The sequence below is a fragment of the Heterodontus francisci genome, chromosome 18, assembly GCF_036365525.1.
Source record: "Heterodontus francisci isolate sHetFra1 chromosome 18, sHetFra1.hap1, whole genome shotgun sequence".
Classification (NCBI taxonomy): domain Eukaryota; kingdom Metazoa; phylum Chordata; class Chondrichthyes; order Heterodontiformes; family Heterodontidae; genus Heterodontus; species Heterodontus francisci.
Window position 1 is genome coordinate 49945612 of NC_090388.1, and position 13539 is coordinate 49959150.

Here is a 13539-nt window from a genome sequence, read left to right on the forward strand (position 1 = left end):
TACATTTTTAGAAGACAAGGTTTCCAGTGTCAATATGAAACACAGTGAGCTTAGAACAGAGTAATATCAGTATTGCTGAAAATAGACATGTTATAAAAGCTTTTCATCTTACACTCATCAGGGCAATCTGCAACAATGCCAATGTAAGGGAATGCAACAACCTCACACTGTACGAGAAGAGAGTGCTGATTGGTTGGCACGTGAACTCTAATTGGTAGAGGCGTAGCCATGGAGAATGCACCAGTTTATGGTGACTGACAATTAACTGCCAAGCTTTGTTTGAAATTTAAACCAGGCAGCTTGACTCTGTTTGTCATGGCATCATGGCATTGCCCTCAGGAATGAACCAGCGAAAGGCTGTCACTTATTTTGTTTAGCTGAAACTGGCACAATGTGTGTACATGTTCTTTCTGTCTACAAAGATCAGGTATTAATATATGTAGCTTCCTGTTACGACCCGGTGAGAAAGGGGTCTAGGGTTTCCTCTCAGCCTTCAACAGGTCATACTGTAACAGAGATTAATCTTAAACACACCTTTTTTTAGCTCCCCCTTAGTAAATTCTTGTTCATTAACTTCCAATTATAAGGCAAAGAAACTGGCCAAACAGGTTTTCTTAGGTTTAAAGAAAAAAGATTGAACTTTATTAAACTCTAATTCAATTAATGCCTACGGATACACGACGTGCCCACGCTAGAATGTATACGCGATATGCACATGCAGATAGAGACAGAAAAGAGTAGAAGAAATAAAGTGGAAAAGTTTGAGGCAATATCTGAAGATGGTTTTGGTTAGTATTCTTTGAGCTCACTGTAGAGTCCTTGATTGTAGGTAGGTCTTGCTTTTTGTTGGGGTCCAGTATTCTTCTTAAACATTGTTCGATTTTCTCTTTTATGGTTCATGTGTACTCAGTGGATCCAGAGGCTTGTGAGAAAGAGATGGGAGCAGACAGGAGAGGTCTTCTCACTCCAGGATTAAATCGTCTTTCTGAGTTCAAAAACTCTGTGGCGAGTTCAAATAACCCTGGACCAGCCAGTCAGTCCTGTGACCAGCTGCTTTAACCAGTCCTGGCTTTTGTGGATTATATCATCTTAGCAGTCTCTGGAATGTTCTTTCTTACACCTTCAATGTCTGGTAATCAAAATCCATTGTGGGTTGAATGTGTCATGGAATTGTCCTTTTGTCTCCACAAGCACTGTCTGTTCGTTTGCAAATGTTTTTCAGCTAAGTGTCTGCAGCCCTTGTAACAGACCTCATGGCCATCTGCCCTGCAGTGCCAATGCAGTCTCCTCTGGGGAGCTGGTTTGATCATGGCCTGATTCATTACACATTCAGTGAAACTGCAGGGGACCATCTCCTGCCAATGCCCTGTCTCTCTGACCTCCTGAGGTCTTTCTTTCACTACTGGGCAGGGGGCTATCACCTTCACCCCTGCCAGTTCATTACCTAGGAGCAGGTCAACCCCCTCCACAGAAAAACTATGGACAATACCTCTGGTCACTGGTCCCGAAACTAGGTCGCACTCAAGGTGCACCTGGTGTACAGGTACAGGCATCCACTGCCCTCCAATACAATTCACCACCATTCTGGTGTTTACTGCACTCTCTGTGGGAAAGGTCAGGCCTTTTCACAGTAAAAGGGATCTAGTGGCCCCTGTTTCCTTGAGGGTTACTGTGGGCTTGCTTGCCCCACTCGAGGGGTATTGGGTTACTTACCCTTCAAACACAAAACCCTGAGAGCCTTCAGGAATCCTAATATCTTTTCCTGCACTTGCAGTAGTAAAATTCCTGGGTTGTACTTTTACTGCAGTGAAAGCTACAGCTTACTCTGTTGTTCTCTCCTTTAGGACTCCTTCTTCACTGAGCGGATGTGCCCTGATTAGCCCTACAGGTTTTCCCTTTCATTTCCAGCAGTCAGCTTTTAGATGCCCTCTCTTATTACAATGGAAGCACACAGGTCTCCGGGTCTCACTCCTGCTCACAGCACCTTCTTTTTTGGCTAGAGGAGAATCCCCTGTGTCTCCTGCTTTTCTTTCTCTCCCAGGACCGCTTGGGCTCCTATCACCTTCCTACCCTTTGTCCTTTTTCGATTTGTGGGGATGATTAGGAAAGGTTTTCCCCTGGGAAACCGACTTGTCGATTAAAGCAAACTCATCAGCCAGAACGGCTGCTTGCCGGGCTCTCTGAATCCATTGCTCCTCTAAATGGATCTTTATGGACAATGGGAGAGAGTTTTTAAAATCCTCTAACAGAATTACTTTCATGAGATTCTCATAGCAGAACTGTACTTTAAGAGCCCTCAGCTCTGGTCAAAAGCCAGCTGCTTACTTCTTTCAAATTCCAGATAAATTTGATTAGCTTGCTTCCTGAGGGTTCTAAACTTTTGGCGATAGGCTTCAGGTACTAATTCATATGCCCCGTGGATAGCATTTTTTGTCAGTTCATAATTTGATGAACTCTTATCTGGCAACAGGGAAAAAACCTCATGGGCCTATTCGGTTAGCTTGCTTTGTAATAGAAGAGGCCAGGTCTCAACTGGCCATTTTAGCTGTCTTGCCAGTTTCTCTAAGGACACAAAAAACAATTCCACATCTTCCTTGTTGATAGCAATGCCATGTCCATGTGCTCATCTGACATTGCTAGCCTATTCACCAATGTACCACTGAAGGAAGACATAGATATTTGCGCTGCAGCACTATATCATGGTGATCCGGACCCGCCACCATTAGGTGAATCAGTACTCACAGAACTTATGAACTCAGCATCTCGAGCAGATGAGTTCAGTTTTAACGACACCATGTATGCCCAAATAGATAGTGTTGCCATGGGATCCCCTCTAGGCCCAGCTCTCGCAAACATCTTTGTTGGGCTCCATGAGAAACGTATCTTTGAGGGAATGACATCTAACATCCTACCTCTTGCCTATATCCAATATGTAGATAATATGTTTGCTATATTTGAATCCACAGCTGATACAATTATTTCCTTACACGCCTTAATGGGCTCCATCCTGCTTTCAAATTATTTTTGCAGTGACATATACTATGGACAATACCTCTGTACGCAAATTTTATTTTAAAAAGATAGAAAAGCATTGGCTAGGAAAATTATGGGAGCGCCAAATCAAATTAGCTGTCCACTAAATACTAAAGATTTAAAACAACATCTTAAATCAAAATTATCTAATGTTAATAATAAAGCTGATATTGGCAAGTTTTCAAAATGTAAAGTCGGTGCAGATAATGAGGGTTTGATGGATGATATAACACCCAAAGAAATTGAGGAAAATTTAGAAGAATTTAAAAATAAAACTGCATCAGGGCCTGATAAATTAACTGTAGAAGATTTAAAATTGTTAATTAAAATAAATGTAGATATAACTGTCATAGCGCGATTTTTAAGCCTTTGGTTAAAGACATCTATTATTCCTGATAAGTTTAAATTACGTAGGACAGTTTTAATACCAAAATCTGAAGACCTGGAAGTCCTTAAAAATATTGATAATTGGAGGCCCATTACAATCTGTTCTGTATTACTGCGTCTATTTACTAAAATTATTACAAAAAGATTAACAAAGGCGATTAATATTAACTCACGGCAGAAAGGCTTTATAGCCGAGACATCTGGATGTTACGAGAATATAACTATTCTCCAGAACTGCCTGAAGGGCACAAATTAATTTTGAAAAGTTTAAAAAGACTGGGAGTGTGTCCAAAATTTATTAAATTTATTGAAAATTTATATACAAATGTATTTACAACGGTTGAATGTGGTCAAGGTAAAACTGAACCGATTATGATTAAGAAGGGAGTCAAACAAGGGGACCCTCTGTCTCCGTTGTTATTTAATAGTGTAATGGATGTACTTTTATGTGCTCTAGAGGAGGATGGAATTGGAATTATGCTTGGTAACAAAGACAGAGGTGAAATGTACAGCTTTAGCATTTGCAGGTGATATAGCTTTAATAAGTGACTCCTATAAAGGAATGTGTAAAAATCTAGAAATATTATCAAATTTTTGTAAAAATACAGGGCTCCAAATTAACAAAGAAAACTGCAGGATTTTATATGGTCAGTAAAAACAAAATGTTTCACTATAATAATGAAAAGAAGTGGATTTTAAATGGAGAGGAATTAGATTTTATAAACCCTGGCGAGTTTGAAAAATATCTTGGTGCACGTATTTTGAATAATAAAATTGCAAAAATGGATAGATAATTTATTACTGGCCAAATTGAAACCAACTCAAAGACTAGAAATTTTAAAAGTATATATGATACCACATTTTTATTATCATTTAATCTTAAAGGAAGTATCACAAAATACTTTAATTAATTTGGATAGGGTAATCAAAAAAACAGTTAAGGGGATTTTACATCTTCCATTAGAAATTGCCGATGGTTTATTATATTCAAAAAACAGGAATGGAGGACTGAGTTTACCAAAACTTAAAACTCAAATTCCAGCTGCAATTATCAAGAAGTTGGTGAAAATGGATCTGTCAACGGACCCTGTGATTAAGGCTTCATTTTTGTATTGTGGAACTAGTTTGAGAGAAGATCGATCATCTAAGTGGATTAAAAGTATTGAAAGATGTGTTAACAATGAATGATAGGACGGCTGATTTTACGGATGGAGATGACTCTATTGAACTGATGGAAATCGAGATTGAGGAGCAGTTGGATACAACCGAGGAAAAGGAGAAATATAAAGATCCGTACATAAAATGGAGAGATGTTGAGTTTCGGAGATGGTCCAAACTAAGCCTCCAAGGAGTTGGAATATCTTATTTTTGTGATGATCCATTATCAAATAAATGGCCCTTGGGACCTGAAGATTAACACTGTGCAAATGGATGGATTTTGAATGTTAAAATCCTGTCCATTGTGTCCTGCTTCTTCCTCCCCAGACAGCTGGCTTTTGAGGATTTTTTAAAAAAGATGTGGGGAATCACGAAGGGTAATTTTCAGCTTTGCTGTTTGGGTGGTAACCTAGCAAATTGGATTGCCTATTTGTTGTAGAATATGTCAAATTGCCACCCCATGCTTTTTTCCCCTTTTTATGTGAACAATTGAAAAATCCTTTCTAATGCAAATTTAAAAGCACTGTTGTACTAATGATACATATGATTAATACTTAATAAAAACACACACCTTTTAAATTGCTTTTGTTTAGTTTATCAACCACTTTCCACAGTCAGTGCACATCAGAACATCACAGGATGGCTTCCTTTATGATACAGATACAAGGCATTGTAAACTACCATCACAGTTGGCATATTGAGGTGTGCAAGTGTGGATGTGATGTAGATATCATAAAGGCAATAAAAATTATCCATCGTTGTGGCAAAATAGGTTTAGCTATTTTGCTGCAGCTAAAATTTGGCTAAGAATTAAAGCTTAAATATTAAAAGAAATGACCAAGATTCAAAAAATAAAATCTTGCATTTATAAGATGTAAAGAACTGCATTCATTTTAATTGCCACAAAATCCTAAATTATATATATTAAGGATACATATGCTGGAATGTGCCATCGAGTGATAACACACAGACTGAAGGATGGCACACAGGTTAGAATGTCAGAGAAACAACATAAACTGGAGCATGCCATGGTGAGAATACAGACTGAATAAGGCTATAACACAAAGACACAGATTGGAGCTCATCGTATAGGAAGAATACATGGCTTGTAGCAAATCATAACGACAACAACACAGACTGAAGCATGCCACAAAAGACAACACAGAAGCTGAAGTGTGTTACAGTGAGAATATTTCAGCTGAAGTTTGTTACAGAAGGTCAATACACAGGCAGGAAGGTGTTTCAAGGAAGGAATACCTTGAGAGGCTCACATTATATAATGAGAGCAGAGTGGCAGTTCATTAATATCACGTAACTATTAAGGTGTGTTCTGCCCTTGAAACACACTTCTGTTTATTTGAGCGATTTTATTTTTAAGCTGGCAGAAAGTAACAAAACAGACAGTAATGCACAGCAGGCACCATGATCTAGTTACATAAATTGAACTGAAATCAGCTTCACTTCCTTTTGTGTGATGGCTTACTTGGGAAGCATCTCTAAATACTTCCTTGCTCCTGCAGTGTGTGTTGAGAACTGCTGGTCAGAAGCAAGGAAGGAGCAGATATTTTGTGCACAACAACCCCTGCTCTTTTATAAGAATGGAGCATGCCTCTCACTGCCCATAGTATCCAATGTCCCAGAAGAAGAATTTCCTGTCAGTCCAGGTCGCCCCACAAAATTTTCTCATCCTGATTTCCTCTGATCGGCAGTTTTGAAAGATAAAACAAATAAAGGAGGAATTAATTAAAGCAGTAAATATAGAAATGATATTTAGGATCACCTGGCAATCTGGGTGCCTTCCATAAATTAATACTTTAAACTTTACAAAAATGGGATGTTATCTTGTATTCATGCATTTCTCCTATCTAAACATTTATATATTTTGAATCACTAATAATCCTTCATGAAGTTATGGCTCTTTAAACCTCAAATTAGTTGAACATGGCCTCTTCATTTGAAAGGCCAGGGTCAAAACAAATCTAAATCATCATTCTGTGTAGCCAGTTTTACGTCTCTGAGGAAATGCACCACCTATTGTGCCACAGCTATAAAGGTCTTCAGTTCAACAACAACTTGCATTGATATAGTGCATTTAATGTGGAAAAAATCCCAAGGCTTTCAGAAGTGCAAGGAAAAAAGCACTGGGCTCTGCTAGGGTAGCCGATCTCAGCTAATGCACCAGTTGGGTGGTAGGACTCCTCGTCCTGCTATCGGGCACCACAGCTGGACGTGCTTTTCTGTGGATATTGGGTAAGGACCAAATTAGCTTGGCTCAATTTGCCAACATTCACTATCTAGGTGCAACATGTGAAATGACCAATTGAATGAGGCACCGGGGACCACTCCGATCTTTGGAACTGTGCCCGAGCATCAGTCACTACCTTACGTGAAAGAAGGGATAAAGAGAAAAATAGGAAAGAATACATTATGTAGATTAAAATACAGGTTTCAAACTTGTTATTATTTCAGCCATTCATTTGTGACATTATTTAAGGAGGCAGCTCTCCTTGTACCACCTATTATTTGATTTGCATCCTTGTTTTGGATAGTTCCCTTTTTGCCTCTACAGGCAAATGTGAACAGTGATCACTTGATGCACATTGCAATTTGGCAGAGTATCGTATTCAAGTACAACAGTGTAAAATATGGTTCATTAAAAGCATGATCAGCTTGCCATGATTACTAGGCCACTTGGGAATCTATTTCTGACATTTGGAGAATTTTTATTTCTTTTCATTTTCTCACTTCCATTTTTGATTTAAATCAATTCCATAGTAAATCTGTTTGCATGATTACAACAAGACCATCACAGTACAATAAATATGTCCCTTTTGTTTTCATCGTCTTAAAAAAGTGGAGGCCTGCACCCACTGTTGTCCTCATTCACATGCCAATTTACTGTCAAAACTGGACAATCCTATTGCAAAGGCCTGCAGTGCACACATTGGATAATTGTAGTCCATTGTGAAAACATCTTCTGCCACTCGTCCAAACTGCATCACAATGTAGTCAGCTGGTGAGGAAAGGAAGGGAAACATTATTAATGTTTGAGAGACACATATCCTTTCCATACTTCCTATTACAATGCTCTGTGCACTGGCTATAACAGCAGAGCCAAACTGACCAACTTAAGAATTATCCAAAAACGTGGACACAAATTTCCAAGGTGACTGTTAGTTGTGTGCCAACTACCCCATCAGTGGTTTAATCGTTTGTAAGCTAGTCTGAATAAAAATAAGTGCAAAGTTATAGACTGAAAGAAATGTCCCAACCCTGTGTGCTGTGTGTATTACAATTCCACAGCTTGTGGAACTACAAATGATCTCAGTTTGTTACAGAATTCACAAAGCTTGACAGACTGCACCAAATTCAATCAACTCAAAACCATAAATGGACACTTGGATAATAATGATCTGATTAGGCAGAGTCAACATGAATTTATGAAGGGGAAACCATGTTTGACGAACCTGTTGGAGCTTTTTCAGGATGTTACTAATAGAACTGATAAATGGGATCATGGACGTGGTATATTTGGATTTTCAGAAGGCTTTTGATAAAGTCCCCCACAGGAGATTGGTTAGCAAAATTAAAGCACATGGGATAGGATGTAATATACTGGCATGGATTAAGGATTGGTTAACAGGCAGAAAGCAGAGAGTAGGAATAAACGGGCCATTCTCATGTTGGCAGGCTGTGAATAGTGGGGTACCGCAGGGATCGGTGCTTAGGCCCCAGCTGTTCACAATATATATTAATGATTTGGATGTGGGGACCAAATGTAGTATTTCCAAGTTCGGGGATGACACAAAACTAGGTGAGAATGTGTGATGTGAGGAAGATGCAAAGCAGCTTCAAGGGGATTTGGACAGACTTAGTGAGTGGGCAAGAACGTGACTGATGGAATATAATGTGGAAAAATGTGAGGCTATCCACTTGGGTAGGAAGAACAGATGCGGAGTATTTCTTAAATGGTAAGAGATTAGAAAGTGTAGATGTACAAAGGGACCTGGGTGTCCTTGTCAATAAGTCACTGAAAGCTAACATGTAGGTGCAGCAAGCAATTAAGAAGGCTAATAGTATGTTAGCTTTTATCACAAGAGGATTTGAGTACAGGAGTAGTGAAGTCTTGTTTCAATTGTATAGAACCTTGGTTAGACCGCACTTGGAGTACTGTATGCAGTAGGAAGGATAATATTGCCATTGAGGGAGTGCGACAAAAGCTCACCAGACTTGTTCCCGGGATGGTGGGACTGTCCTATGAAGGGAGACTGGGGAAACTGGGCCTGTATTCTCTCATGTTTCGAAGAATGAGAGGTGATCTCATTGAAATGTACAAAATACTTAAAGGGAAAGACAGGGTAGGTGCAGCTAAGATGTTTCCCCTAGTTGGGAAGTCTGGAACCAGGGGACACAGGCTGGAATTTTACAGTAGGTGGATGGGAGCCGGCTACCAACTGAAAAGTTGGTGGCAAACCTACTTCTGCCTCGCCTAGGGATCTGACCCGTATTTTCAGGTCCCTGGGCTTCAACTGGTGTGAGGCGGGACTTCCACCTGCTTGAGGTAGGAAGTCCCGCCTAATAGAGCTGCCAGCCAATCAGTAGGCCAGCAGCTCTTAGTCCCAGCAGTGCCACTGGGAACAGTGGCCATTGCTGGGACTGCAGCCCAACATGAAGAGAAGATAAAAGCAAAATACTGCAGATGCTGGAAATCTGAAATAAAAACAAGAAATGCTGGAAATACTCAGCATGTCTGGCAGTATCTGTGGAGAGAGAAGCAGAGTTAACGTTTCAGGTCAGTGACCCTTCATCAGAAGAGAAGATGTCTGAGAGCTGGGAAGGCAGGTAAGTTTTGGTTGCCTCACTGGGGGTAATCAGTTGGGCCCTGGCGAGGCAAGGGTGGTCGACTGGGAGGAAGGGGGGTGTGTTGGTGGTTGGGGTAGTGGGAGCGGCTCTCCATCGGACACAGGGTGCCCAAAAATGAGGGCACCCCCGGGACGTTCGAGAGCCACCTGATTCAGTTAGGTGGCTTCTCCTGGCTCCAGGACGCCCGCTTGCCATACATAAAATTCACGTGGAGGTGGGCGAAGGCTCTTAGGTGGCCGTTAAGTGGCCACTTAAGGGCCTTGATTGACCTGGGGCGAGCGGGCCGTTTTTTGCCGCCGCCACCCTGCGTAGCGTGGCGGTATAGGCAGCAGCGGGTAGGAAAGGTCTCCCGGTGTCTCCCGCTCCATTCTACGCCATCCCCCCCCCGCCAGCATCTCGCTCGTCGGGGTGGCATAAAATTCCAGCCACAATTTCAAAATAAGAGGGAAGCCACTTAGGACAGAGATGAGGAGAAATTTCTTTACTCAGAGGGTTGTGAATCTTTGGAATTCTCTACCCCAGAGGGCTGTGGAAGCTCAGTCATTAAGTATGTTTAAAGCAGAGATTGACAGATTTCTAAATAAAAATGACACAAGGGGATATGAGGATAATGTGAGAAAAAGGCATTGAAGTGGAAGATCAGCCATTATCGTATAGAATGGCGGGCCAGGCTCGATGGGCAGAATGACCTACTCCTGTTCCTAAACCCTCTCTGGATATAATGACCACAACAGTGGTTTTTTGATCAGGACAACACAAAAAAAAGTTACTTCCCACCCTATGGTTTGTCTTGTGCCAGTTAACATCTGTTATTTGCTTTCAGACCTGTGCCAACATACCCCTGAAAGCAGCCACCAGAAGTAACACAAGATCAGGTCAGGGTGACATTTCTTTCAATATTTCCAGTACATTGCATCATCTAAAGCTTTGAAAGATTAAAATAGAAGCAAAAGCACATTTTGGTATATTTCCCCCTTCATTGTGAGTGGAAAATGCTCCATTTCTGCAGCAAAAAATAATTGGGAGTGGAGATCCACCGCAGCCAGGTAACCACACTACTCTAGGATTTTCAGAGGTTCCCAAAATGGACAGGACCGGGCTTACGCTTGCAGTTGGTGCAGGCTCAGCTTAACAATGATGATGTGGCAGGGGTAGATACAAGCCTTTCCACTTCCCTTTCTTCTGACCGTGGGGCATCCAAACAGAGCACCCCAAGAAAGTTGGCAGTGAAGTTTGCACCACAGCCCTCCCATGTTGCAGGACAGAGATAAATAAGATAACTGTTGGGTTGTTGGAGGTGGGGGGGCATAACTGGAAAGCAAAAGGAATGAGAACAATTGTCAATTTTCCTCTCCTTGGCACTGAGACAAACTGTAGTTTCTTTCCCAACTGCCACCTCAACAGAGATCAGCTAAATTAACACAAACCGCCAATGGAATATGGGGCCTTTTGGTTTGTTTGGCTGAATGGCATATCACCTTTACTGAGCCTTCAGCGCATCCAGCAATACTCTTTTTGTGCAATCCTCTGTTAATCAATTGTAACTGCTACCATCACTAATGACAGAATTGTAATCACTAGTACTTGATCCTAGTATTACATAGTTCTCTCTCCAGACAAAAGCCAAATGACAATATTGATACTGCAGTATGCTTTTAAATTTAGGTATGAAAATCTGCACACCTATCATTACTCATGTTCCTGTGACTTACTGATACCCATGTAGCTTCCTTACATCCATATTATGCTGTCAAATGCACTGGTGTTATTGGCAACATCATACTGGCAGCCACAAGATACTGTCCATTTACAGACTACACTTACCATACACTTTAAAGACAGGATGGCACAATTGGGACAACTTTTGGCAAATGTTTTTGATTGTTTACTAAACAGAGTGATATAAATCACATTGAATCACATTATTACATTACATGTGTGACATCACAGAGAGGAAAAAATGGCACATAGCCCTTCTTTCTCTCCCCAGACGTGGTTACATTGATTATAGGGAACTGGGTGCTAGTCCCTGCACCTGATAGTTGATTCAAAACTTTTCATGTACAACGGGGAGAAGTCAAGATCCAGCTTCGATGAATTAAGTTTAATTCTTCTTCAGCGGGAGAGCAAGTGAGAATCGAAGAAAGAACGGGAAGAATGGGCAGAGAGCAGTTGATGTAGATGAGAGCGAGAGCGAGAGACAGAGAGTGAGCGTGCACACGGAAGCAGGGGGTGAGGGGGGGTGAGGGGGGGTGAGGGGGGGTGAGGGGGGGTGAGGGGGGGTGAGGGGGGGTGAGGGGGGGTGAGGGGGGGTGAGGGGGGGTGAGGGGGGGTGAGGGGGGGTGAGGGGGGGTGAGGGGGGGTGAGGGGGGGTGAGGGGGGGTGAGGGGGGGTGAGGGGGGGTGAGGGGGGGTGAGGGGGGGTGAGGGGGGGTGAGAGGGGGTGAGAGGGGGTGAGAGGGGGTGAGAGGGGGTGAGAGGGGGTGAGAGGGGGTGAGAGGGGGTGAGAGGGGGTGAGAGGGGGTGAGAGGGGGTGAGAGGGGGTGAGAGGGGGTGAGAGGGGGTGAGAGGGGGTGAGAGGGGGTGAGACACACACACACACACACACACACACAAAGAAGCCCAAAAAATAAATAAACAAGCCAAAGTGGGACCTTGAACGCACAGTAAGGAAATAAAATCTGAAAAGAATCTAGGAGAATCCAAATGTAGGTGAGGGAATTTCAATAAAAATTAATGGCAGTGGAAAAAAAATCTCTGGCATTTTTCTCCATCCAGGCCCTTGCAAACTCTCCAAACTCAGCAAGTAGCTGATCAGTAATATCAGATAGGTTGCACTGAATAACCTCAGATTGGAATCTTTCTGGTCCTTTTAGCTGCCCAGCTTTAAGCTGGGAACAGATAGTCCCCAGCTGAGCAAGGCAGTTTACATTGTTACAATAAAAATTTATTTTAGTTCAGCATTTTATTTATTTATTATTTATTTTATTTAGAGATACAGCACTGAAACAGGCCCTTCGGCCCACCGAGTCTGTGCCGACCAACAACCACCCATTTAAACTAACCCTACATTAATCCCATATTCTTTACCACATCCCCACCATTCTCCTACCACCTACCTACACTAGGGGCAATTTACAATGGCCAATTTACCTATCAACCTGCAAGTCTTTTGGAGGTGGGAGGAAACCAGAGCACCCGGCGGAAACCCACGCAGACACAGGGAAAACTTGCAAACTCTGCACAGGCAGTACCCAGAACTGAACCCGGGTCGCTGGAGCTGTGAGGCTGCTGTGCTAACCACTGTGCCGCCCTGTCTTTGTCTTCTCATTTTGAAGCAAAGTGGCACCCTGAAAGAGCAGCAGAGGGAGGTAGTGATGAAATTATCCCAACATATACAGTGAAGTCAAAGATGAATGGATATTTCACATTCAGATATCACACATGGAAGGAGCGGACTTACTGTTGCCAGGAAAAGCAGCTCATTAATTTCCATCTTCGTTGTCTATGGCGCATTATGGGTATATGTTGGCAGGTCAAAAATCACAAATGTGGCAGTCCTCTCAAAGACAGAGCTCCCAAGTGCTTTTGCACCAAACAGAGGCAGCTTCAGTGAATCGGATACACCTGCAGGTTGGAAGACAGTCGCATACCCGAGAACCTCGTGTATGGTGAGGGAGCCGGGGCCAGACGATCAGCGGGGCGCCCAAAGCTCCACTTCAAGGATACTTGAAAGCGTGACATGAAAGCTCCAAATGTCGACTATCACACTTGGGACATACTAGCTGGTGAAAGAAGGAAATGGCGACACATTCGGTGGACTAGTGTGCACTACCATGATGACCAGTTACTACAGCAGCTTGGCAACAGGTGCCAATGTCAAAAACAACAACTCACAGTGTCACTTGGCATCTTCATGTATGGCACTTGTGGCAGGTCCGGTCATTCAAGGATTGGCCTTCACAGCTATCAAAGGTACACCAAGACACCCCACCTAAATGGATTGCTTGCTGCGTGTCCATCAACTTTAGTAGATGGAAGCATGCCAACCAGATATCACACAATAAACTTCCAATCACAGATGAGATTCACAAGCATG

At 42.3% G+C, this 13539-nt stretch overlaps 1 protein-coding gene across 6 annotated transcripts in view; it reads right to left on the bottom strand.

Moving 5' to 3' along the window:
- Positions 1–5165: 5165 nt before the first annotated feature.
- The window catches only part of LOC137379619 (tubby-related protein 3-like), a 115418-nt gene continuing 107044 nt past the window's right edge, over positions 5166–13539 (bottom strand). For all 6 annotated transcript variants that reach the window (XM_068050697.1, XM_068050698.1, XM_068050696.1 and 3 more), the window contains one exon: positions 5166–7591. In XM_068050697.1, the coding sequence (XP_067906798.1) occupies positions 7458–7591 (134 nt within the window). In that variant the 3' untranslated portion in view covers positions 5166–7457. The remainder of the gene's footprint in view (positions 7592–13539) is intronic.